Below are 27,803 nucleotides of genomic sequence, written 5' to 3'. Positions count from 1 at the left end.
TTTATAATTTATTAACATCCATAACTGCAGATTTTTAAAAAATCATCCTTATTGTAAATGAAAACAGCAGTCACTTCATTATTGACTTTATACCAGCAACTTGGAAAACAAAAATGCATTTTCATTTATGGATCACAAAAGCCATTAATAAATTGTCCACTAATCAATTACAAACATAATTAACTATGAGCCATTTTATGAAGTATCAAAAATTCTTGTAAGATTTATTTCAGTTTGTTCTAGGAGTAGTTTGAAGATCCAGGTAATATGATTTGGCAAGCAAGAGGGAAAAAAGTAAGATGCTAGGCACACTCAACACTGCACCATTCTATACATCTTAACAGAAGAGAAAATCTTATAATGCAGACTTTTGAGACATTTCATTTTTTTAATTGCTTGCAGTGTGCCAGCCTGACCTGACCTTCCTGTTTCCCTGGCTCTACACTTCCAGGCTCATCATGCACTAGAACCTCCACTACCACCTCTGTATGGGTTGCTTGAGTTGTACTTAACCAGCAACTATCATTTGTTTTAGTCCACTGGTCAGTTTGCTTCTCCAAAGCATCGTCTGTCCAGATCGTGATGAGTGATGCAGACTCTGGGAGGGACAGGGAGATTTGTCCCCTTAAATGAGTCTGGACCCCTCTGTCATTTGGATTTTCCTGCAGATTATCAGATGCCAGAACAATGTCTGAGAAGGAATTGTTTCTCTGTTGGCCTCTCTGCTGCAGCTCTGATCCATGCTTGGACCTGGTAGTGAGTGTCATACAAAAAAGTGCAGGAATTCTTATCATTGTGTAATTTATGATATTTCAATATTGGCTCAAGAATGGTTTATAGTCTAAGTAGATGTTGGACAAATTTGATCACCTGAGCAGGTGAGATGCAGGTAGAGTTCTCCCACAGCCACTGACATCTGTGTGATCAATCTCTATTGTCTCTTCTGTCATTTGTGTGTCTACAAAGTCCTGCAACAGAATCACACAGTCTCCAAACAACACTTGTTTTCCAGAAAACAACAAGTGTGAATGCAAACACAATACCTGAAGTATGCATATGGGTGTATACACTGGCTGCATGCATCTGTGTGTCTTTTCTGTATGACATGAGGCTGGCTCACCTGCATGTCCATGCTGGAGAGCTCCTGTATAGATGAAGCGATGGGACTGTCTGGCTCCATGTAGTGATGGGCTGTCGGGGGCAGAGTGTGGTGCAGGCTGTTAGAGAGGGCATTGAGTCTGAACAATAACTCATCTACCAGGCTCTCAAACTCTTCCAGGTAATACGTCTGTAAAACAAAAGAGTCATCAAAAATGAATTTCCTTAATTGAAAAATGTCAATAATAGAGTTAACTTGATAAATCTAATTTTCAGCCACCTCACCCTCCTCTCCACATGGTTATCAACCCACGTTGGTTCACGCTGCCCAGTGAACTCCGAAATCCTCCGTCTGATGTAGCCTGCTAATTCTGCCACAGTGAAGACGTCCCTCCTGCCCTGAGATCTTTTGGCATCTCTGACCAATGAGGACATCACACCTATCACCTGCAAGGAAGACACATAACTGTGACCTAGACCCTGGCAGATTGTTTCTTCCACTGTTGTGCAGAAACTTAATATATGCATAAATCAATCTGTCTATTCAGTCAAAGTTTTTACAAAGGAAAAATTATAAAGTGTATATACCACTGCAGTCCACACCACAGTGGAGGACAGATAGAGCGTTGCACAGTAAAGGACATTATGCCCTGAGAGGAGGAGGTCCCTGGCAGATCTGAGACCCCAGCAGTGACGGAGCAGAGTTTGAAGGGAGTGAGGAATGGAGCTGAAAGCCCAGGAGCTTTGTACAAACACAAGATTCCCTGCGCAGGACAGCGCCACCAGCAGGATCAGCCCTGAAATCTAGGACAGTAGAAGGTACAGGTTTTAGTCTCTGTCTGTGTAGGGAACTTAGTATTTGTTTCAAACCAGATCCAGCAGAAATCACCACACACACAGGTCCTCTAATCTACAATATTAATATCAGCATGACATACACATGTAGGACATTGAGGGTCTCAAGATTAAACTGCATCGATGAGACAATGCACACAAATTGCACATCATATCCTTTATAATATTTCAAATGCTCCATAATGTGTTTCGCTGCCCATTTGTGTTTACCATTGGCCAGAAGAGGCTGGAGAGTGAGCTGGTTAAGAGTGTAGCAGAGGTAGCCAAGGTCCTGTTCACCCTCAACACAGTCACACACTTCATGGTGAGAAGGAAAAGTGTGACACCACGCAGAGAGCGAATATTCTGCAGAGACAGAGGAACATTTTCAACGCTGACAAGCATTGCTGTTCTCTCCCATTCCCACATTGTGATCTTACACAACAGGACTTTGCAACCCCAATGTTGGCTTTTCCTTGTGTATCTAAGGGTGTGTTCAGCAAAAATAACAAACTTTTTACACTTGTTAGTATCATAGCTATGATGTACTGTTAAATGTGAAGTTTTAATAATGTTCTGCCATTACACTATTAATTATCGTCTAATTATTGTTGGGGTTCTTTCATTTTCAAGGGAAGATACTGTATTAAATGAAAACAGGACAGGCAGTGAAGTGTTTTTCAACATTAAATATTTGTGTTCCATTCGTTTCCTTCTCTCACTTGTTCCCAGGTAGCTAAGAAGCTGACATCGACGTGTCCTCTGTGTGTCTGCAGCAGCTCCACGACATGCATGATAATAGTGGAGTGATAGATATAGTAAATGTAGTACACTAAGGTCACTGTCAGCACAGTCACCTGCAAAACAGAGAAACAGAGAGAAAGAGTGAGGTATATTTCTACAGCAGTAAAGTATAATCTGCACATTTCATACTCTGTTGTGTGGTTTGACCTTCAAATACTTTTTCTGTGTGGTTTGTTTCACAAGTATGTTAGTTTAAGAGCTACAGGTTACTTTACCCTTTCAGCTAGGTCACTGTGATCTTGTTTGCACTGGTGTATGGTGTGGAGTGTGTGTACATGCCTGTGAACGTGTTCCAGTCTAAGTCTTAATCTTTTTGGACATTATTATGTTGGTGTGTTTATGCATATATGGCAGACTCACTTCTAGCCAGTTGCAGGGTTTCCTCCAGTATCCCATTCAGCCCTTGCTGCCTCATGGCGCACATCTGATGACAGAGTTGCAGTAGAGACAAGAGGAGGAAGAGGAGCTGTAGGGGAGGAAGAGAAAATATGAGGAACCTTCAGACCTTTGACAGAAACAGAAGACAGAATGTGCACAAAATATACGGTGTTAGTGCACAGGGAGAATATTATGCAATGCAATATTGTGTTATTGTTTTAATATCAATGAGTCATCAGTATTTTGTTGTGTAAATTTGTGTGTGTAGATTTTGCTTCCTCAGCTGCCGAGTAAGTTTATGATGGTGTTGTTTTCAGATAAAAAGTCATGGAGTATTTTACCTGGCACGCCATAACAACATAGTCCCACACAGCAGCAGTGTGATACACCCTAACTGACAGAACTTTGGAGGAGGGCAACAGGACATTGGTGGGACTCTGCTCGGTAAGCAGGGTCACACTGGTGAACAAGTTGGGTGCAGGGCTAAACAAGGTGAACTGGACCTTCAGGGCCACCGTCTGTCTCCCCAACCAGCCACTTGAATGTAGGAGATTCAGTTTGGATGCGGCGTCAGACCTGATGATGATACTGGACATCACTGATGTGAACTACACCTGATCCTAAAATAAGTTCTCCCTAGAAAAACTCAAATAATAATTATTTCCACCATGTGCCTGTAACTATTACTTTGTATGGCCTAAGCCAACTGTAGTACTCAGCCCCGAGTAGCAGCCCAGGTGACCACATGTCCTTGGCAGCGTTGCCGTGGGAACCATGACAATGGAGTGTGGATAAGTGGATGTATTGCTCCCCAGTAAGCGTAAGTGAAGAGATTCTGGTCCAAGAGTCACACTGGAGAGCTGAGAAGTCATGGACAGAGCACACACAGTCAGAACAACACATCAGATTGAAGGATGAGGATACATTCATCACTACATGTAATAGATACTTAGATACTTGTGAAACAGCACTCTCTAGAGGAGGGCTTAGTGCAAAACACAACAGTGTCATGACACTGAGTGAGGAATGTAACTCAAAAAACAGCACATAACATTTAGTTGATAATTTGCTTGAAATTTATGTCAGTAAAATAATATAGTGGACCATACAAAAGTGGTTTACTGCCATTTCAAAACACTGAATGTTACATACTTTATTATAAATAATGGAAAAATACTGTCAGTCATTTTCACTGTGCAAAATCAGAATTCTGTTGTTTTGAAAAATGTTTTCATATTCACATATTCATTTCAAAATATCACCATTATTTTTTCTGTGAATGTAATTATAAGGGCAGATTTTTGTAATAAAACAGAACAACTATGGTTAAATAAGTAATGCAACACTACATGCAAAGACATGTCTCTTGATTACCTACCTGGCCCTGAAATGACTTGGACACCTCAGTCTTCCACAGAATCGGTTCTCCAATCAAAATGTGTGACTGCTGAACGATATAAAAATGTTTTCTATTTGGTTTGACTTTAAATTGATAGAATATGGAATAAGATCTTTCCTCGACAAGGTCATTTTTAATGGATACGTGGTTAAGGTAAATTATTTTCACATTTTCAGAGCATGACAATCTCTGATAAGGTGACATTGCTTACCTCAGTTTTGACTGATGCATTCTTGTACAGCAGATTAAGCAGACTGGTTTGTGTCCATTTCCACCAGTCCTTATGATTTTGTATGGACATAAAATCATTACCATCATTCCTGTCAAAAGATGAAATATTATTTTTATATAGAAATGATTTTGGAGTGCTTGGAGTGTTTAGAGAGAGCATATGTGTATGTGTTACCTTATAAACTGTTTTCTGACAGCTTTATTGAGGTGGTAATGGTCAGTGAATGAGCTGCCATATGTTATAGACAGCATCAGGAGAGCCATGGAGACACAGACAGACAAATCCCTGGAGGACAAAGAGAAAGATATAATTCCTTATGCAGCTTTAAATCATATACAAACAAGCACCCACGCACACAAAGAAACACAGACACACCTGAGGGAGTTGTGGATAAGAGTCTCTCTTCTTTTCCTCCCACGACTTCTCCTTAGCTCTGCTGGAGTCAGCGGGTGCACAAGACGCAGGTACCGAGCTCGCTGTCGAGTCGCAAGCAGCTGCCAATCAGAAATAACTGACTTGATGATTCAATAGAAAAGAACAGAAGAGGTTAAAAAGAACCAGATTCTGGCTATCACCTTTTTGAGGTATAAGCATTCTTCCTGAGGGAAAGCAGATGTCCTGAACTGTTCTCCTGTTGGACTAGCACCTCTGTGGCTGCACAGTGTTGAGGCCTCTATGTCACACTCTTTTATTCTGGAGAAAGAATGAAAGTCTGGCCTTTTCCTGTACCAAAATGAGACAGTCACTGCCACAGTAAGTATCTGGAACAGAACAAGAACATTATTTCCGATGCAAAAACCATTAAACATTAAACTACTTTTATTTTCTTGGTCCTTTTAAATCAGGGTTAGGTATTAATTTACCACAGCTGGCTGGATGAAGAAGATGCAAGACATCAGGGAGAAGGACAGAGAGTGTATCCAAAGCAGAACTTTGCTGCTGGTGAATCTGACACATCACACACAAACAAAAGTCACACAAATGTCAGGATTAATTATGAATCCACAATTAACATCGTGGCACTGGCTTCTGGCGGTCATTCATATATTTTAACAATCATCCATTTAACACCATCACACAGTTACTACCTCATCCCCAGCACTGCAGAGAGCACCAGGCAGGAGAGGGACAGCAGCAGACAGAGGACCCAGGCCAAATAGTGACACCACGGGGATGCTGGTCCAACTCTTCTCCCTTTCAGTTTGTCAATTACGTGGCAACCACTGCCATGACCAGACCACTCTGCCTGGTGATGGCTGCCTTCCTCAGAGCCACAGTCCGATGGACACTTTCCTTGAGGTTCTTCCTTCTCCTCCTGAATGGTTTGATCTTCCTCCCTATAACTGGACAAAAGGTCTTTCTGGGTTCCATGAGACTTCTTGTTGTCAACTAAAACATCAAACTCTTTTCTCTGAGTTCCTTGATCAGCATGTTTTCTGGTCCCTAGTCCCATACTACTCTCAACTGCAAGACCATCCTCGTTTCCTGTGATCATATCTGGTTTGATTACAGATTCTTTATCTGTGTCTTTATTTTCCAGAATTGTAGTGGACACTGAGAGCACGTCTGTGTCCTGCAACATAAAAAGAAGGGTTGAAAAATGTTTAGAGAGCAAAGACAGAGAATAAAGGAAAAAGACTGATGTTGTAATTGTAACCTGGTTTTTCTTCCTCCAGACTTCCTGTATCCACTGCTGAAGACAGCTCCAAGAAAGATGGAATACACTGTCATTTACTGAAAGGGCATCTGCAAGGACAGAGCACAACAATAACATAAGAGAGAAAGAGAAGTATATGATATGGTAGCGTCCGAATTTGGTGTCAACAGCATTAATCCATGCACCCAACCTGCCTTGTGTCAACAGTCCAGGCTGATGGTGGTATTGTAACAGTGTGGAGTATGAGTGTGAAGCTGACAAACCTGCAGAAATTATGTGATACTGTCGTGTCAACATGGACCACAATCTCAAAGGAATGTTTCCAACATCTTTGAAATCCTTTGCTCTCATATGAAGGCCCTACCCAGTGTTACTATGATGTTCCTAAAAGAAGTGCTTAGTGGGTGTATGTCACACTATAGAAAACAGAGCAGAAAGGTGACTTTTTTTGTAATCTAATCATCATGTCCATTCTCCAGTTTTAATTCTTTGCAAGTCCAAACCTCACCTTCAAAACAGTCCTTTCTGCTCTTTCTGCTCTTTGCATGTCGGACTCCTGAGCTCATCAGCTTCACCTCATGCAGTCGAAACAGAAAAGATATCATTGTTGCTCCGGGCAACACTGCCATCACACTTAATACTCCTGTTGTCACGGAGACAGCGGATACATCAAGGATACCCAACTCGAACGGCAACTGTAAACAAGGGATTAGAAACCACAGCTGTAGTGGTAACATGTTTTAGAACTGTTATTCAGCAGTTTTTCAAATCTTATTAACTTACCTGATCATCCATTTGTGATATGATTACTGTGTTGACACATGCGTACCCCAACAGCAACAGCAGGCACACACTAAGCCTTTGAGTGTGTGTGAACAAGTTAGGGCAGGGGCAGCCTGTACACAGATATCCAGATGTGGAAGTCAGCCAGGTAGTTAGATAGCTTAAACCATAACATCTGCGAGCATACAGGTGGAAGCCCAGGGTTACGTGGGAGTAGATAATAAAAGCTGTTTTTTCTGATCTGATTGGTCAGATGTGTGCGTGAGTGTTCTACCTTGGCAAAGCCTACTCCGCGGGTGCAGACATGCAGCATTCTCTCCACCTGGCCATCGCCTTTGTTTACAGCCAACCAGCACTGAGCAACAAACAGCCAAGCACGTCCTTTCGCGATGCCCTCCGTTCACCTGAATTAAAAGCAGACAAACAAACCATCTTGATAATGGTGGCACAGAGCACATTTACAAAAACAAAACACTTGGTCCTTACCTCAGATACCTCCACGTGTCTGAGGTACCAGTGTGGGGACGGCCCAGAGCTGTCATGCCAGATGTGAACCCCCCACACAGAGCCTAAGCTGTCTGCTGCACTGTGGTGTCAGAGACAAAGATTACACATACAAATCAAACGTGAACATTTTTTAAAGTCTCTATAAGCATCATGTAGCATTAACTAAAAGGTGCAGCATGCTGCATATTGATTCAATGTGTAAAAGTAAAAAAAAAAAAAAAACCTTATTTCTCATTTTGTTGAAGTTAGTATTTGGAGATATGGGAGGATTTTACCTGAGTATAAATGTGTCTTGAGAGTTCCTCCTGAATAGAGTGCACCCTGGGACTTGTAGTTCTCTTGTGTGTGAGAACCCATCTTCACCATAGAGCACAATGTAAACCTAATAAACACAGACACAAGTAAGCACTGGACTCAAACACTGCATGACCATATGCATTGCACTGCTGCCACAAGACTGGCTGACAGCCACTGATGTTGACATTTTGAAAGGGTCTTTGATATTATATATTTACATTTGTTATCAAAGACACCTGGTTAATTCTCATACAGCAGTGCAGTGACCAGCTCTCAGTGTATATAACGGGAGGAACTGAGCGAGACGTGTCAAACTGTTTAAACAGGCTGTATTTCAGAATGAGGGGTGCTGCAGCTTTTCTGGTGCTGCTGCTCTGTCTGCACTGGACATGGGCTCAGGGTGAGAGTGGAGTGGTGACAAGGGGTGACACCATCCTGACAGATGAAGAGAACAAGAACACAGAGGTTCAGTCTGAGATACAGGGTGTCGAAGCAGCTCATGATCAGAGCAGCAGACAGACCAACACCACCCCTGACGTCTGGGCTGAGCTGAAGGAGCTGAGAGACATGGACCATCGAACAAAAGGTGGAGCTGAGGAACAGCAAGAGCAAGATAGAGAAGCTGGAACAAGAGAATGCAGGTGATGCACCCATCATAAGACATACTGATTAATGTCAGTCACATAATGCTGCAATGTTCCTTAATCACCTTAATTAGTAATTAGAGTCATTTTGTATTTTAATCCCAGCTATGCAGGCCAGACTGTCAGCCAGTGACAGCAAGATTGCAGGTGAATATTTACATTTTATATACAGTTATTAAATTAATTCATATTTGTGATAGTTTTCTTTTATGGTGAAGTTTAAGAGTAAAACATAACTACATCTTTAGAGTTTAAATTACATACAGTGTGTATTTACTGAGGTAAAGGTCCAAAGTTAGCCATTAACCTTTGGGTGAAACACTTCATATGCCATGACAGTTTTGGAGGCCAGAATAAGCTTCAAGGAAAATGTGATGGAGGAGCTCAAGAAAGAGAACAAACGTAAGCTACACAAGGCATGAAAACGTGAAAAAATGACAGAGCATGTTGCTGAAAATGTATCTACTAAAATCAAAGTGAAGTTCCCATTTAACTTTTTGACAGAAAAATTAAATGTTCTCACAGTGTTGGAGGCCAGAATGAGCGCCAGTGAAAATTTGACTGAGGAGCTGAAAAGAGAGAACACAGGTAATCTAAGTGAATCTTTTTAAAGTAAAAACTGCATATTATGCTAGAAAACATGCTGTTGAGTAAAACTCTCTCAACTTTAATATCCAATTCTGACTAAAGAGGATTGAGAAATTTTTTTAAATTTATTTGGCAGAAACAAGTGTGTGTATGTGTCATACTGTCTGTTTGTATTTATTCACAAATTTTGCCTTTCACTGCAGATCTTCTGGCTAGAATAACAACAAGTGAAAATAAAAGCACAGGTAGAACTACTACAACAACTACAACACATGGAAACGTTTAAAAACTTCTGATCATAAACCTGCTATACAACAAAAGTACTGAATGTGTCCACAGTGTTGGAAGCCAGAATGAGTTCCAGTGAAAATAAGGTGGAGGAACTCAAGAAAGAGAATGCAGGTAAGATGCCGAGCTGTATTATTATTAGCGAGGGGAGTAACGCTGCCTGTGCTGCCATCTGATAGTATTTCTATGTTCTGTACAAAAGGTCAAAATAAGATAGCAAGTGAGGATATCAATGGTAAACCACGCAGCTTTTCAGAGCAACAAGATCATCAGTATCTTTGAACACTGTTCATTACAGTTTAAATGGTGCTATTTTTGTCTGTGCACCCTCCCACATTCTCACAGAACGTCCAAAGGTGGCGTTCTCATTTGGACTTACTGATGCAGGACGAATTGGACCCTTCAATACTGACATCACACTCAAGTTCAGTAGAGTCTTCACCAACTTTGGCCAGGCTTACAACCCAACTACAGGTACTGCTTCATTTGCCATTCATGTCTCTATGAATGTGTCTATAATGTTCCCCGGCTTTTTCTCGTTCACATTTATGGGTTTCAGTGAACGATCTATTAGAGATGGACTGCCATGAAATTTGGTACACATACTCATGTCCACCTCAGGATGAAGTGTATTAACCTAATCCCACAACATCACCGTAGGGTCAAATGTTTTTATTTGTCATATACTTTGGTTTTTAGTCCTTATGACTTCATTTGTAAGGACAGTAGTGATTGTTCTTCTTACTGTGAAGTGAGCTTCTCTTTAATCCAGTTTTTACATGTTTCAGTAGCTATTAGTGTTGTGTTTGAAAGTCACTTGTGTTGTGGTGTTCTGCAAAACCTTTAACAACTTTTTGATCCATTTTGCGCCATCACTAACATTTACGAGGACAGTAAATACAATACAAGCTCTTAGTGATGCAATAGTAAGTCCACTGAGCAACAGTTCCTACAGATTACTGTAGGAGAAACCCACTGATATAGAATAGCCTGACCAAAGTATGGAAAAACAACAAAATACTGAGGTGAGGAAAGAGGTACTTCAACAATGAGAAAAGTCTGTTCTGGACCTTCTCTGATTTTGTCCTCTGATGCAGGTATGTTCACAGCACCAGTCAGAGGAGCCTATTACTTCAGATTCTCTGCATGGGATGACAGATCTTCTTCTTCAATTGGTGCTAATCTCTATCACAATGGCAAGAGAGTGTCATGGAATTCTGCGTATAACACTGACCCTTCCTATATCACTATTACTAATGCATTGGTTCTTCAACTGGAAAAGGGGGATGTAGTTTACATGGTCCTCCCCTCAAACCATGGTATATGGGATGATATCCACAATCGAACAACCTTCAGTGGATTTTTGCTTTTTTCACTGTGAGTGCAGCTGTAAAACACACACAGTTTTCATAAAGTTTCGAGATCCATCTGTGCATGTTTCTCAGTGCACTTTTTTACTGTGCTGGCTTTGTACTGCGACACATTCGATTTGAAATAAAAGAATAACAATGATGTCTAAGTGCTGACTCTCTCTCTAACAGTTCAGTCCTTGTACTCATTCAACATTAATGATTTGAAAGCATTCATTACAAATTATCTAATTATCTTTAAAAGAACATAATTCCAACCAATAGTTGTTACTTTAAATTCAGCTTAGTGATCATTTATCGATGGTAAAAATAAAAAGTCATATCTGTTATATTTTAAATAAAAATAATTGAATAAAGCATTTGAAGCCAAATACAAGCCCTCAGCCTGGATGCTATCTTGTGAAAGACTGACAACCTGTCCAAGCTATACTCATCTTTTTGCACAATATTTGTTTAGATAAGTCTCGCATGACCCAAAAAAAAAATCACAGAAAACCTTCCAGAAGACACTCCTAAGCCATATTATCAGCACTATAAGTAAAGACGTGAATGTGGAAAGCTGTGTGAACATGATGTATGATGAGACCCATGTTTCTATTTCAGAGAAATGTCTTATTTTTCACAGCATTTATGTGCAGTCAAACACAATAGGAGTATAGATGCTGCAGAGGATGAATGTCTGGCTTGAAGTAACAAATGAGCTTTACCTTTGCACTCATATTGGCTGCAGAGCAGAGACCAGTGTGGATGGTTACAGCATAAAGATATGAGTCGCATGGAGAGTTGTCAGAAAGATAGTGGACTCTTCGATTCTTCTTGGAGATGTCATCAGCTGTCTTACACACCACCAACCCCGGGATGTACAGGCACACACACACCACCAGCACACCCAGCACAGTCAGATCATGGGACACACTGAGGTGACAGAGAGACAGAGAGGACACGCAGGAGGATGTTATACTCTAACTTTTGAGTCTCATTAAAAAGAACCTCAAAAGTGCAGACAGTGGATTCAGTGAGGCAAACACCTGCTTCTCATTCAGTTCAACGCCACAGAAAATGACAAGTTTAAACAGTCTAATATTTTTGAATCTCTCTGCTCCCTCGTTACAAAGAATTGTGTTGAACATGTCATTCAAGCCTCAGGAGGATGAGGTCACCTTAGGAATGGGTCCAGATCAGCTGTGTCATGGCTGCTCTGGATCTGGTGCTGTACCACAGTCAGCGGCCTCAACTGGTGACAACTGAGACAAACAGCAAACACCAACAAGAAAGAATTGATCAGTGTGGATGTTACTCTCTGTGAAGGTCACAGGTTCTCATGTCCAATCACGTCACTTAATCCATCCTGTACCTGCAGTTGACAGCAGTGTTTGAGTCTACTTGCTGTGTCCTGCAGCCGTGATGTGTCCAGGCCCCCTGGTGGCTGTCCCAGGACAGACACTGGCTGCTGACCACTGAGAGACTGTAGCTGATCTGTTCACTCAGGTGCTTGTGTCTGGTTGCTTTTCCAAAATCAGCATTGAGCAGTGCCAGGTGACCAACCCCTGCTGCTAAAAATTTAAGATGTTAGTGAGCCAGTTTCTTTTCACAGTTATCAAAAGTACATGTGAAATGTCAAAGTGAGTAAATAATCTGGCACTGACTACATTGTCTTGGTAACTTAAGTGTCACATGGTGAATAGTTCTCATCTCTCTGATATGATTACAACTTATTTCTAATCTCATCCTTGTCTTATACTGAAACAAAGAAAGAAGTTTTTTTCTTAAATTTTGATTATTAACATTGAGTAGACAATACTATTAATGAATAGTAGTCATAATTATTAACTGATTATAGAGTTTTGTGGTCATTTTATTGTGTCATTGTTTGTGTTTTGAATGTATTTGCTTGTTGAGTTTTGTGTATTTGTGTAAAGGCCCATCTAGGAAAAGGAACTGCAAACTAGCACAAATCATAAATGCTGTGCTAATTTCTACTCGTCCATGATGTATACTTGTCACTATAAGATAAATAAATACATTTTTCAATAAATCCTGTAATGATAGGTATCATTCAAATTTGTGACTGACATGCTGATTTTGGGGCACACATGTATCAAAACTAAGTAGATCACTAGAATGACCAGTATTCAAACAGATGGAAAAACAAATATAACAAAAAGAATATGTCTCTACAATCTGCTTCTAGTGTATTTCTGGAGTACATAACTGACATTTTGGATATTTCACATTTTGTTAAAGCCTTGCTCAACTTTTTCAGTTACACATTCTGTATAAAAACTGTGTTAAGAGAAAGTGGGGTTGTGTTTTAATGAGTGATTAATCTGATATATACTTTTAAAAAAATGACCAGTAATGTAAGAATGGAAACACCACGAGGGAGTAGGAGTTAGAGAGTTAAAAACCGATAGGGAGGAACCAAGAAAGTTTTTACCGTTGAGGTAGGATGGGGGCAGAGTGATGCATATGGTGTTGCTCTCCCAGTGGTGAATCCTGTGCAGATGGTGCATGCTGGCAGTCGGCCTCTCAAACATCCTGCCACATCAGAGGATCTTGGTTTAGTTTTTTTTACCTTTAACTCGAAAAATCTTTATAAATTATTAAGTTATGTTATTATGTTTCTCGGCTGAAATAGCAAGTCTACCTGAAGAGCAGCATGATGGGAAACATCTTTTTGGGTGGTGGCGTGAACACCACGCTCAACTGAATGGCCTGCTGCAAGTGGTCATGGGTAATGTTGAAGCTGTGGTAGTTGACATACATGCGGAGGAGAAGGTACTCATGCACAGGGCTCCTCTACAGTAAAGACATTATCACATGTTGGAGTCACTAATTACATCATACACACAACAGATTAAAGATCAGGTCCCCATGGTGTCTGATAAAGGAAATACATTCAACACCCAAAGGACCTCGAGGATATGCACAATACTTTTAGTAAGTGACACTAAATATAAACATAACTATATCTGGTTGTAAGAAAACTCCACAGAGCTCCTTTCATTTTCTGCAAACAGAGAGAAGAAGTGGCAACATACGTTTCTTGGTGGATGCCGCAGCTCAGCACTGATTGGCTGAACGAGGGAACGAACAGGTATCTCTCTCCTGACGCTGCACTTGTACAGACTCAGGTCAACCACTGGTCCACTGAGCTAGAAAAAGAGGCAAAGGAAAGCAGAGGAAATAAGATGATGCCTTGTCTTTAAGTCACTGAATGTCCAGACATCAGCTGCTCTCACCTGTGTAGGACAGTGGGTGCAGGTGTAAGGGCTGTGGTCAAGCTCAGTCAGCACGCTGAGCACGCACGGTCGACGCTGCCTGCTCTCACTCTGTCCACTGCGACGTGCAAACAGGAGCTGGATCAGAGAGGCTGGCAGGTAGAAGGTGGTTGAGCCACTGCTGATGACCGTGGACGTTTGGTTTAGGAATGTGGCGTATAAAGTGATGAAACCTGAGCTGACTCTGTGCTCCTGGACCTTGTGGAACAAAATGTACTTCTGGGGGGAAAAAAAAAAAAAATATATATATATATATATATATATATATCTGCAGAGGGTACATAAAGGTGACAAGTTACAAAGCACAAAAACATGTCTGTTTTCTCTCACCAGTATCAGGTCTGACGCAGTCTGCAGAGTATCACCTACAAGCTGTGCCATCTGCTTTGTTGAAACCGATCCTCCCCGTTTGAAGTGAACACCGGTGGATGAAGCTGGTATGCAGACATCAGGAGAAGCAATGGTATTTCTTATGTTTTCACCAGTGGGTGAGTCTGATTCTAATACATGTGTAATATTATCAATGTTGGGTGTTTCAGGTGTGAAATCATGATTAGTAACAGCAGCCTGAAGGATGTATGAGAGCACGGTGACCAGGCTGTTGAGGGTCTTGTGGTTCAGATGATTCCAGGCTGGAAAAGTGGACTCCAAAAACAGGTCTGAGATGTCCTGAACATGAACTGTCACTCGCCTGGCACTTGCTAATGTTACCTAAAATAAAATAAGGCAAGTATGTAAAAAATGCATTGTCTTTCTTTCTATTAGTGCCTCTTTTTCCACGAGAAGACATAATCTTCCACTAACCTGATCTGTAACTTTTAAAAGATCTTCGAGTGTGCAGATGCTGTCATCCATTAGTGCCTGTGGATTACATGATGTTATTAAAAAGTTGCTGAAATCTGACTGTGTGGCTGAGAGACACTCAAGGAGAAGATGTGTTGAAAAAAAAATGTGGTTTTGTTAATCTTAGAGTGCAGTGTCGGTCCATGTGTGTATACCTGCTCACTGCTCTCAAGCTCACACACTATGCAAATGAGCACGCTGCGCACGTGTCTCTGTGCGTGTGTGTTGGCCTCGGTGTGCAGGCTGAGTCTGTTCAGAATGCTGGAGAGGAGACTGACGTAGTTCAGAATCTCCCTACTGTTCCCAAGCCGCACCAGAGCCGACAGGTTCCTCAGACCTGAACCTGAACTGCAGACAAAGAATTACTGATACCACAACAATACACTGTTTACATAGCAGAAAATCTAAGTCTCTCTTCTCAAAATCTAAAGTGTTTGAAGTGCACACTGTGGTGCACCTTCATGTAATCTTCACATGATGTGATGACATGGTGATTTGGTGACTCTTACAGTACCAGATCAGGATCGTGATGGGAGGAAGTGTCTCTGAGGAAGCTTGGTTGGACTCGGACGGTGACAGGACAGGGTTTAGTGGCTGTCCCATATGTGCTGCTTCTGATCTCAGTATAAATCGTTACTATGGAAACAAAAACAATAAATAATTTCACTTCCGTAGGAATAAAACAACACAACAATGTATCTTTGTGTACTTTCATACTCATAAAACAGTGTTTATGTACATGACCATTTGTGTGTGAGTGCGTGTGTGTGTGTGTGTGTGTGTGTGTGTGTACCTTTATAGTCATCACTAGGGTCACCTGAGGGAAGGTTGAAGTAGTACTGAAAATCTCTCCCCTTGTACAGCACCCTGGGGTGTCTGCCTCCCACACTGAAACTGTGCTCATACAGTAAATCCTTCAGACACACACACACACACATATACAATGAATGGTTGACGTAGTAAAGGACAAAAAGTGCAGAAAAAGGGGTCCTGAATCAAAACCTGAGAGGTAACTACAAAAATATGCTTAAAGAAATATCCACAACTCATGCTTGCTCATTCAAGTCTTTGTGTGTGCATATGTGTGGGTGTGTCTGAGACAGGAGATACCTCTTTCCCTGAGGTGCAGAAGATGCTGAAATGTGTGTGTAACTCCATCCCTTTGTCCGGCTGCACCTGGCACATCATGCCCTGTGGAGCAGGCTTGGTTTTTACGAACAACTGAGTCCGGCCAAGAACACTATTCTGAAATTCTGAGAGGAGGTAACAATCAGATTAGGATCCACATCTCCATCCCCACCTGTTTTATAGTATAAACGTATAAAATGATGGGCTATGTTAGTACTAAAAACATCTTTATTATTGTTACTATTGCAGAGAAACTTACTGGCACTGACCTCCAGCATGTATCTGCTCCCAGGCTTCAGACTGAAGGGTCTGAAACTGAGCACAGAGGAGGAAATTCCTGTGAAGATGGAAAGAAAGAGAAAGATGATTGAAGACTGATAGAGAGCGATAGAGAGACTAAATGTGTGAGTGACTTCCCTCAGTAACGTACCCGTGTAAGTGTAGGACTCAAAAAGGACTCTGTCTACTGGGTATCGGGGCAAATCGAAGCAAAGTTGGCTCCTGGATCACCACAGAGGGTCTAGGAAGCACCAGGTTACTCCCCTCATCCTCATGTACTGCTGGATCAAACACTGAGTCCTCTCCTGGACTGAGGGTCTCTCTATCCACACCTGGGAATACACATGAGTAAACAGACAACGTCTTACTCTAGTAATAATTACAATAGGAAACACAGATATGTACTGTACCTATAGGTCTTCCTGCTGAAATCCCTGAGTCTCCCTCTTCTGCACTTGGGAAAGGAACATCATAATCTGAGTCTGTAATAAATGAACAATAGAGTTACACATTTAGAAACTGCACATGTATATATAAGTTACTGTGTTAGAGTCAGATAAAGAAATGAAAATATTAAAACAAAGAAAGCAGTCTTTTAAATGTACAACTAGCAAAGTTAGTGGTTAAAATTCTTTTTTTTTTTTTTTCTGATTAGACTATGCTTGATTGACAGCTCCCTTACATTATGTTAGCCCTGTTGCACTTTCTATCACTCTTATACTATGATATAATCAACAGAATAATTGGTGGTGTGCACAACCTTTAATTCTATCATTCCTATGATAAAATGTAATTTATCATTTGATTTAATATTCCTCTAACTGTGACTGTTTGAAAAAAAGAAAAATCAGCTCGTTTTTTTTTTTCCTCACCTAGTTGACCTTCCACGTCTCCATTCTCCAGGACAGGAAGAGAAAATTCCCACTCAGCAGAGGAGTCAGAATCCACTGGGAATTTACTGGTAGCATCACTTTGTCCAGAGTGTTCAGAATATAGGACTCCACTGTTGTCAAGGGCGAGTGGTGGGTATTCGGTGGAGGGATGATGCTCTGCAGGGTCTAACTTTCCCAGGGAATGATAAAAGGGCTTGTCTCCTGGACATAAAGAGGAAAAGCTGTTAAATAATTCCTAAACTATCCATTTTACAGTAACTATGACCTTGCACACAATTACTTCATATTCATTTCCTTTTTCATTACATATACACACTGTTGTAGTGGTTGCAGTTGTTATCTCACAAACTACAGTACATTTAATAACACACCAGCTTTGTTTGACATGTTTCTGCTCCTCTGTGATGATGTCCCACTGTCAGCCAGGCCCAGGGTTTGCTTTCTTGCTCTAGGTTTAGCCAGGAGAACAGGGGCTGATGCATAGACAGTGCGGGTGTAGTCTGAAGTATCTGGGTCAGATGGATGTGGTGTGGAAGTCCCAGGAGTCTGAGGGGAACTGGCAGGACCCTTTATGATTGTGGAGGGAGCACCGAGATCCACTGTGTAACAAAATGGCACTGGAATAGAACAGAATTAAGGTGAAGTATTTAATTGTGAATGAAACACTGGCCATTTATTTGTTATCTCAGTTTATTAAAACTGAACTCAGCAGAACCCAGCCCTTAGCTGGATAACAATGTCCTTGTGTTACCTTCTATGACAGGCCTGGAGGAGGCATCGACCAGGTACAGGCTCCAGCTGTACTGGATGTGTTTTGTGGAAACGTCACAGTCTTCACACAAGGTACTGGCAGAGAACGACTGATCCCAGTTCACCTGGTCTCCTTGGCAATGAGCACAATAAACTGACACCTTCCTGGATTGGAAACATTTAAATAAACGTTAAAAATCAGAGCACAAAAGTTGTAATTGTGATATTGTAGACAACTATATAATTGAATAATTATTATACTAGAGCATCTGTTCTCTAGTTTCCAGTAAGACACATCCATAAACATTGGGATATAATGAGTTTTACCCTCACCCAAGCAGATCTGGTATTACTGTGAGGAAGGTCTCTGATGAGGCTGAACGCTCTCCACTGTGTACGGTGAGTGTGAACTGGAACTGGTCAAAGTTGTGTTTTAAGAAACTAACAGGAAATGTGAGCACAGGGGAGGAAGTGGTAACGTGCTGGGTGAAACAGGAGGTGGTGATGGAGCTGAGCGGTTTACATGTCCAGCTGTAGCTGTAAAGACAAAATTAGAAAAGATGTTAACTTCCAAACAAACTTGAGTCACATCTTCTCAGAACACCTGACTGACTGGAGCTGGATGCAGGGGCTGGGACGGTCCATTAAAAACTTGAATGCAGGTCGCAGTTTCTACCTCAGTGGGTTCATGGGGAAGTCAGGGTCGTAAGATCTCTGCCCGTCCAGGGTTACTGTGGTGGTGTTCCTGTTGTTAATGAAGATGTTGGTGCCACCCTGGATGAAAGCCACAGGAGGGCTCGGCATCACGTGAACTCTTACACTGTAGTTACTGTACACCACATTGCCAATGACCTGGACCTGCAGAGGAATGAAGTCACAAACTCAATATCATATTACTTGAGGCTCAGTGCCCAGTTTTTAAAGATCCAGGCTATGAAAAGTGTTGCACTGCTCTGCCTCTTCCATGACCTGCATGACAGTTTTCAGCTACTTACCCTGGCTATGGCAGTGTAAGTGTCATAGTGCAAGAGATGGCTCTGCAGTGTGAGACTCTGTCTGTGTGTGTCTGTGAAAGGCAAAGGGATGGTCTGGCCTGCAGAGTCAAACAGGGTCCAGGTGTATTGAAGACCTCCTGATATATCACAGTCAAATTCAGTTTCAAAGGTCACCCCCAGACAGATAACCTCATATCTCCGCACCTGGAGGAAGAGGATCATTTTCTTTTTAGCTATACTCTACTTGCATGTTAAGGTTGAGGTAGTGATCTTGCTGGTAATATACCTGTAGCTTGAGAGGACCCATGTTTTTGACAGGTGGAGGCTGACAAGGTCGGTCCACAACAAAGACGTGACTGCTCAGAGAGGCAGAGCTGACCAGGTTAGACACAGTCACCTCAACTCTGAACTCTCCTGTTCTGCAGGGAGAAACACATGCACTAATACAAAGGAAAGCGAAGCAGTCACTGAGGATTTAACTCAAAGAACAATTACAGGACAAGCTCACTAAGACAAAAGAAAAACATATATTTTCAAGTATTACTGGAGCATTACCTGAATTTGAATTTACCGTGGCAACTATAAAAATCAAGTGAAACTCACTTGTGGAAGACATGCTGTTCTGTGCTCTGTCCCAGCCTGGATGATCCGTCTCCAAAGCTCCAGAGGAAGGTGAGGTTGGTCCCGACATTGACCCGACAACTCACCGTCGCTGTCTGATTCTGCAGGACTGAGGGCTGGATGGACCAGCCTGTTGAGTTTCACTGCTCTCTGGATGACCAGCGGGAACACCTCAGAGGGGACGGATGACTGACCACCAGACATGACTACAACTACATCAAACCTACACCAAAGAGACACTTGAATTGTGAGTACTTTCATTCACGTACATGCACAAGCTCTTAAACTGATAACTTTAGCATTTGGAATGAGGGATTAGGAATACAACACCCACATTATTACAATTAAAAAAGCACCTTCACCGTATCTCATATATTTTGTCTGTGTCTCATACCTGCCAGGTTTGTTGTATCTTTTGGTGATGTTCCTTGAGGTGGTTCTGACTGAGGTGGAGTCTCCAAAGTGCCAGATAAACTCCACAAGGTCTGGTGCATCAGACACAGCCAGTAAGGTTATATCTGTATTTGTGGGATAAGCTTGCTTTGCTGCATAAATCCACACTGCTAAGACAAAACACATATCATATGATCTGTATGTTATATGTCACAGAAATATAACTACTCTATCATAGGCTCTAATGTTTTTCTTAACATTTACAAGGAATAAAAGCCACACTTGTCTTTAAAAATTACTTAATTAATGTTCACATGTTTTGCACTGCTCAGTGGGTGTCAGTTAAAAATACTTCCTTACCATTGTCACACAGGCTGTGGGCAGGACTCTGACTGGTGGGTGGTTGCCAGTTTGGATTAACTCTAACTTGCGGTGACGGCTTCCTGTTCCCCTTAACACACACTCTAACGCTTTTCTTCTGAGAAGAAACTCGATTCTCAGCTCGAAGCTCGACCGCAACTGTCCCGGTGTGGTTGAGAAGCAAAACCACCGCTGCCTCTTCTCCTGTAGCATAGCTGCTGTTTCTGTACAGTAATGTTGCATTCACCAGCAGAGACAGAGTCATGTTTGACCCTGCTGAGACACTAAATGAAGCAGAGTGTTTCTGATTTGTTCGGATCACACTGGGAACATTCAGCGCCAGCTCTCCAACTAGATCTTGAACCAGAATGTGTGTTTGAAATGAGCTCCAGCTGACTGGGTTTAAGGCCTTAACTGTGACATTATAACGCCCTGCTACTGGAAGAGACACATTCATGCTCCATTCCTCAGTTGTCCTGTTCATCATAACAGCATTATCCAAAATAAAAGTCCAAATTATCCTTGACCCCATGCGGTTGCCATGGCCGACAACCTCCAGGCTAAATTCTGCGTGTGTTGGAACTACTGACATCCAACTCCCAGAAGGCCTCAGGGCACAGATCTGCTCATACACCATTAAGGCTTGAGGCAGGACAGTGGGCAGTACTGATGAAGGATCATGAGTGAAGAAAACAGATGCTGTGAGGTGATACCGTCCGGCTGCGGTGGGGAGGCAGCAGTGAAGGTGGAGGTGCAGGCGGCAGCTGGACGGATTGGAGGTGTGGAGGAGGTGGAGAGGGATGAAGTGGTGGGGATAGGAGTGGGTGCCATCAGGACAATAGATATTACTGTGGTGTTGATTGAGACTGTGACTGTAACTGGTGTTACCATGGTTACTGTGGTTACAGTCTTGATCACTGCTGTTTTCCCAGTCAGTAATGCTGCTCGCATGACTCTCAGTTTTAGCAATGTTAGTAGTGTTGGAGCTGATTTCATCACTGAAGACACCTCTGTCATCATTACTTATATTATTCATGTCGTTGCCGTCAATGCTGCAGCTGTTATTGTCAATGCTGCCCCTGCTGCCGGTGTTGTTGTCCTTTCCTTTGCTGTTCTTATAGTTGTGGTCATAATCTGCATTTAGTGTGAGGTTGAGGACGAGCAGGTGTTTCATAGTGGTGAGCAGCTCCATATATACAGACATGTGCTCTCCAGCTCTTAGATGATTCCTCAACACGCTCACTTTAACGTTAGAAACGGAAGGACGCACAATTACCTGCAAGAGCACACAGCCACATTATGTTGCAGGTAAACAATATGCACACAAAAACACACACAAAAGAAGATATTTTTCTTATTGTCAATAAATCCCATGAAAAAAATAAAACCAACAATGAATTGTGGTTTTGTCAAGTGCTTGTCTGATATAGCTTATTCCTCTGTTCAAACACAATTAAAACACTATTTTAAAAAACCCACTAAGCTTAATTCTTGCATCAGGTGACTTATTCCTTCATTAGGATGACCAATGAACATGAGCACTGCAGTTTATTTTGGTTCAGTCCCACACACTGTCCTGCTGCTGTAATACTTACTAATGCACCAATCCTGTATGAAAATACCCCACAATTTACTCCTGTCTGAGAAATGTTCATGAAAAACTCCAGTTCTTAAAGGTTTTAGGAAATTATTTACTCTTAAAAAAATGCAGCTGTATTTTTGTAAGTAGGTAGGAACCAGTACTGAGAGAAGAACTAACACATGATTGGTTTTGGCTTTTTATGGGATTTGTTGACTCTAAGATAAATATAGAATATCAGCAGCCTTGTCCTTTGATCAAAACCATATCAGGATAATACTAATGAAATATTTTCAATGAATGAAAACAGAGCACTCACAACATGTATTGTCTGCTGTGTCCATCCACTGGTACTGGATGCGTTCACTGACACCATGTGAACTCCTTCTGTTTCAAAGGTCCAGTTCTACAGCATCAAGAATAAATTTTTTTCCAGTTGTCAAATTTTAAAAAAAGACAATTGCAGTTGAATAAAAGTTACTTTTTGACAATTTTTAATAATACAAAAAAACATCCTATTTTTCAGCAACGTGTGTATATAAATTGGTTACGTCCCTTTTTCATTCCGGGAGGAGGCAGCTATAGAGAGTTCACTAAATAATTCATTGTATATTTTATCTGTAAATGTACACAATCCATCATTAATCTTGAATGTGATTATTCACATCATATTTTTATTAATTTCATGGAAAATATGCAACATCTCCATATTTGAAGACAGAAGACATTTCTTCAGCTTGATATTGAAAGAGCTGCAATCTTTTTGATATTACTTATAAAGCCATTACAAACAGGCAATGAGCAGGCTGATATTAACAGAGTTAATTCTCTGGTAGTATATTGTTGTTATTTAAGGCTAACAGTCTATTGTCTCATATATATTTGTGATAAATAAAAATCACTTATGACTTTGTACTAACTGATCAATTTAAAAACAGAGGGATTCAGCCAAGCCTTCATTGCTCAAACCTTTAATTCTAAGACACATATATGTCTTGTAATATAATAAATATAGTCCTACATACCAAGTAAGAGCTGGGGAGGCAAGCTGTCTTTACACCTTTTCTCTCGTCCTCCATCTCTGTGTTTTCCTCTCTCTTCTCATGAATAAACCACCAGCAGAACTCTGTGGCCAGACCTTCACCCACGTACGCCTGCAGCGTGACGGGATCGCCCAGGTACGCTGCCTGCATGACCTCGCTGTCTGAGTCTGTCTGCTGGAGCTGTATGCAGGAGGGGGCGCCCAGGGGCCCATGAAGCACAGAGATCACCAGGCCATCTGGAGAGGGCTGCAAGACGGAGAGGTGGAGGGTGGAGGAAAGTGTGGAGAGGAGGTTGGAGACACTAACATCTGAACAGAAAATGACAGAGAGATAAGGTTTACTACATAATAATACATGTTTTCTTATCCATTCATTAATTATGCATCATTAACAAAAGTTTTCTCTTGTTGACTCACTGATTTCATATTTTCCTGGAGTTTCCAAAATCCAGTCAGATAACATAACAAAAGAACCGTCATCCAACAAGCTGACATGATGTGAACTTTGACCTTTAGGGGTCGTGTCCAGGAACTCCACAGTGACATGAGAGAGATCCTGTCCCTCCAGACTCAGGATCCCTGAAAGTCACAGACACAAAAACTCATTTGAAAGAGAGAAAACAATGTTTTGTTTTGTTTTTTATTATGTAACATTCATGCTCACACTCATACTTTGAGATTTTTCTCTGTGTGTGTGTAAACAGATTCTTTTAACATAAATACTCATTGACAGGGGTTACTCTAAATGAAACACTGTTCAGCATTACACAAATAAAATATTTTCTGAAAAATTATCATTGTTTTAGAATTAGATCTCAATCAGTTATTTTGAATTACATCATTATTTATAATGATATAACTGACATTATCAAAATAAATTATTTATGATAATGTTTTAACTGTAATTACACTGTATATCTGCAGCTGTTATGAAATTATAATGGATACACATGAATGAATAAACAACTTTATGCAGCTTGTTTCCGGTTTAAACCTGAGAATGTTTTTTGAGTAGTGGCTTTGACTGTTTTTTGCAGGTACATAATTTTGTAAAATGAATGAACCTTTAAAAGTTAAAATAAGCAAATAACTAAACACTGACCACACAAATGTTGTCGTTCTAAAAATCAGTCTATAGTTAAAGCAGCCCTGTGCATGGATAGACCCTCTTCCTAAAATAATTATAATGATAACAATTTATGATCATAAAGAATATTATAGAATTAATATTATCCTACAAAATATAGGCCTAATTAATTATATATATCATTAATTTAAGCAAAAGCTCAAGTACTTTTATATAAAGCCATAAAGAATATGCAACAGACAAAATAAATTTACACAATTACAGAAAGAGTCACAGAAAATGAAAGTTAAGGGAGTAACATACAATGTGAGCCATTTTAAAAAATATGCATTTTCCCTTATAAGCAGAGAAGTTTTTTTTTAATTGAAAACAAACCTCTTTGCCAAGTCAGAAAGTATTTATAACACAGGAGTCAACCTCTGTGCAAACTCAAGAACCATTATTTCCAAGAACCTGTGCAAAATACAGTAGCAGCTGACCTGTGGGCTGGCTGGGGTGTCCAGCCAGGTTTCCAGAGACTTCCACAACAAAAGTCCTCCCAGCCTGCACTCTGTCTAAAGAGGTAGACAGACTAATGCTGTGCAGAAATGGTCCTTCAGTTCTGTAGAGTGCCACAATCCCCCATCCACCTCCAGCAGGCAAGTAGTGCAGCACGCTGGAAAAGAAAAGAAAAGAAAAGAAAAGAAAAGAAAAGAAAAGAAAAGAAAAGAAAAGAAAAGATTCACAGTAAAAGAAGTATCCAAGTCAAACACAAAAAGCTTCAGGGACTGTGGTACTGACAGACTATCAACTGGTCCTTAAAACTCTGACTGAATTTGGACTCATTAGGTTTGTGCTTTCATTCACTTACAAATCAGGACATAAAACAGACCCAGAGAAGCCCCAGTTAGACACTAAAAGGAAAAGGCTGCTGTCTGTCTCACCTGTGTCTTTCACTTTCTCCTCTGACATCTGACCCTCCACTGGAAGATGTGTTGAAACACTCACTAACAGCCAAATCATGCAGCTGGTGGTTGCCACAGTAACAGCTCTCCAACATCAACGCTGCAACCTGGTACCTATAATGACAGATAAAGAAGGTTGATATGATAGTGTTTAAAATGCATTACACATGCATTCAGCTCATCTAAACACTGTGTCTTCATGTTGACATGTTGACATGTCTTGTGTTTTAAAGGAGGTTCCCTGAAAGGTGAAATAACCAGATGTGGCTACTACAACTTATTATTACAAATTTTAAAAAGGACTTCCACTATAATATTTCAGTTGTAGAAAAGACAGCCAATCTAACTGAACCCAGAGGCCAAATTTCATGTTTTATATCTTTTTGGATATTGAAAAAAAAAAGCATTTAAATTATTTTCTGAACTTCCTCATAGCAAGAAAAATACAGAAAAATATTGACTCCCATTTCAGATATTTATGAAACTAGTCTTGTTTGACTTTAAATTCTCACATGTCATCACAGCTGGACAATGCTAAGGAGTTTATAGGAGCAGGCTACTTTTTTCATACTTATTTTACGTATTTGTTTGTCTATTTAACATGGACCATACAGATAAGCAATGCAATATACACATAGGCTGACAGCTGTCCCTGGTTAGGCTTTGATTGGGATATTACTCCGCTGAGAAACGGCGTGATCTCATTTTTAAAAATTATAAAAAAATGGATTTTCAATGTGATTTTACACAATAAATATCTCAGCTAGTTTTATCTGCCTCAGCTACTTCTTCACCGTTTACCCCCAACTTACCCCTCATCCAGACAGCGAACACAGCAGGTTACCGGGTCAAGGTCATGGGCACCCATGGGTGAATAAAGCCCGAGGAAAGAGGAGCCGCTGGCGTTGACGCAGCCCACGAACCACGGCGAACTCTCCTGACCTGAGCGATGAACCGCCGCGGACCGGGTGTTAAAAACCGGGTGCAGTGAAATGAGCAGGTAAACAAGAGGACTGAACATGTCTGATCTGGAGAAGGCCGCATCGACGGAGAAGCTCGGGGAGTTTAATGAGGAGGAGAAATGCAGGTGCGTTGAGAAAGCTCTGCATATAAGGTGTGTATGGCGTGAGCACACAGAGGGTGACTGTATGCAAACGAAAGAAACAAAATAGGTGTGAGGAGGGGGCTGAGCTGGTTTCACTGAACGAGGATCAAACAGAAAACATTACAGGCCTGTTTCCCAAAAAATACCCCCTTTAATTTGGTTTCAATACATTTAAAACCTTTGCTGGTTTAATTTCATTGAGAACGTATGTGTCTCCTGTAAACTGTATTTCATGTAAAGCTGCTGAGGGGCACTGGATCACTGCTCGTCTTTCCTAATGTAACGGTCCTGTGTGTGGCGTCATCGTGTCTGATAATTTAAATGAACACGCACGTGCTCTTTAAATGTGATTTTGCTCATTCAAAGTTAATATCAGATTTTAATGCAATGTGTTTGGTCTCTTATGCACTCCATGCACTGAAAATCACAATTTCAAAGTTTGTTTTGTTTTTTTTAAAAGGTCGCCAGTCGGTCACACTGAGGTGAGAAGGTACCAGTGAGCAGTGTTACCTGAGATGGGGCTTTTACCTGTCTCCACCTCAAAATAAAGCAGTTTCCAGAGGAACAAAGGCCCGTGTTGCGCTCTGAAATACTGGCTCTTTTATTCCGAAGGTTGCAAAATTGTATGGCCTGCTGAGGCAAAGACAATCGTGGCCACATTAAGAAAAGGAGGACACGGGATGTTTCTCTTATTTTGTCTAACCCCTCTAATCTAAACACCTGTCTGTCATACAGAATTAACCTGTTGTTTTTAACCGTTTCATGCTGAGCTGAACTCAGCTGCCCTGAAGTGACCCGGCCACGCGCCCACATGCTTCAGGCAGGCTTAAAAACTATATCACAAGAAGGAGGTGAATTATTTATTTACATCTTACCTGTGTGAAGCCAAGGTCAAACCGTGAAGGAAATCAGATTATTGATTTGATTCCGTTATTGTCCAACAGCCCATCTGAAGCCGGTTGGACCACTTACGAGCCAGAGACTGGTTTCTATTCATTCATCAACATTAAAAACTAAATCTGGGATCTTTATAAGTATGTAAAAGTAACCAAATCTACGTTTTATTATGTTAATATGAATCTGGTACCAGAGTATTTTTAGGGATCAGCCTTGGATCATCTTACAGCCGACCTGAATTAGCCATTATATCACCACTGAGGCAATGTCCAATACAGACTGTGAGAAAATATGATTCTTTCAGACCATTTGGTTTTATTCTGAGTCCCACAATATTTTTTCTGACAAGTAAATGACACGGGGATGACACATCCTGCATTTGAGTTTCAGCTGTGCGGATTAGTGCCTTAAGATATCTGTCTGCATGGGTCAGGGTTGCCACTTATTTACTTAATGCAAGGAAATTCCTCAAAAACGTCGTTTTAAACTGGAAATAAGAAAAACTATCTCAAAGGCAGTGGTGTTTTCAGCTTGCTTTAAGAAAGGTAAGATTGTCAGCCACAGCACGTGACTAAACCCCCTCTTGAGACGCTTATTTTTTGGCTAAGCGAGGCTTAGTTATCAGATTGAAAAATGCAAAAACACACCGGAACCGAGGAAAGTCTTTCGTCTGAATCTAGGTTGCCCTGTGAGCCCTTTGCTGTTTCAAAAAAAAAAAAAAAACCCA

The 27,803-nt window shown here is 41.0% G+C and overlaps 2 protein-coding genes across 3 annotated transcripts; one reads left to right on the top strand and one right to left on the bottom strand.

The window, feature by feature from the left end:
* Positions 1–22: 22 nt before the first annotated feature.
* On the bottom strand, positions 23–26,282 carry LOC108894449 (polycystic kidney disease 1 like 1). The gene is given in 59 exon segments (XM_051066933.1): positions 23–750; positions 871–968; positions 1,121–1,288; positions 1,384–1,545; positions 1,687–1,902; positions 2,164–2,298; positions 2,655–2,789; positions 3,097–3,132; positions 3,134–3,202; positions 3,456–3,690; positions 3,802–3,974; positions 4,493–4,561; positions 4,725–4,833; positions 4,920–5,030; positions 5,121–5,239; positions 5,321–5,506; positions 5,609–5,693; positions 5,834–6,318; positions 6,403–6,491; positions 6,911–7,097; positions 7,186–7,296; positions 7,298–7,360; positions 7,460–7,579; positions 7,672–7,771; positions 7,968–8,074; positions 11,587–11,794; positions 12,040–12,123; positions 12,234–12,432; positions 13,317–13,417; positions 13,527–13,678; positions 13,921–14,034; positions 14,122–14,379; positions 14,491–14,871; positions 14,965–15,021; positions 15,159–15,351; positions 15,513–15,639; positions 15,797–15,917; positions 16,114–16,256; positions 16,391–16,468; positions 16,562–16,616; positions 16,618–16,742; positions 16,821–16,892; positions 17,283–17,504; positions 17,675–17,920; positions 18,055–18,218; positions 18,387–18,590; positions 18,730–18,911; positions 19,049–19,252; positions 19,335–19,467; positions 19,652–19,788; positions 19,790–19,892; positions 20,064–20,229; positions 20,423–21,698; positions 22,321–22,407; positions 23,027–23,352; positions 23,461–23,622; positions 24,610–24,785; positions 25,054–25,188; positions 25,887–26,282. Coding segments are annotated over 59 exon segments (10,338 nt in total). The 5' UTR covers positions 26,096–26,282; the 3' UTR covers positions 23–380.
* On the top strand, positions 8,286–11,021 carry cbln17 (cerebellin 17). 2 transcript variants are annotated; one of them, XM_018693115.2, is made up of 8 exons: positions 8,286–8,630; positions 8,739–8,780; positions 8,973–9,035; positions 9,159–9,221; positions 9,425–9,466; positions 9,561–9,623; positions 9,855–9,983; positions 10,607–11,021. In XM_018693115.2, exons 2-8 carry the CDS (start codon positions 8,741–8,743, stop codon positions 10,888–10,890), a joined length of 684 nt encoding a protein of 227 aa, XP_018548631.1. In that variant the 5' UTR covers positions 8,286–8,630; positions 8,739–8,740; the 3' UTR covers positions 10,891–11,021. The 2 variants fall into 2 exon arrangements, with proteins under 2 accessions (XP_018548631.1, XP_018548630.1); XM_018693114.2 differs by having other exon boundaries at positions 9,138–9,221.
* Positions 26,283–27,803: the final 1,521 nt, after the last annotated feature.

Source organism: Lates calcarifer, linkage group LG24, assembly GCF_001640805.2.
Source record: "Lates calcarifer isolate ASB-BC8 linkage group LG24, TLL_Latcal_v3, whole genome shotgun sequence".
NCBI lineage: Eukaryota > Metazoa > Chordata > Actinopteri > Centropomidae > Lates > Lates calcarifer.
The sequence above is the reverse complement of the archived record's forward strand: the minus strand, read 5'-3'. Positions and strand labels throughout refer to the sequence as shown.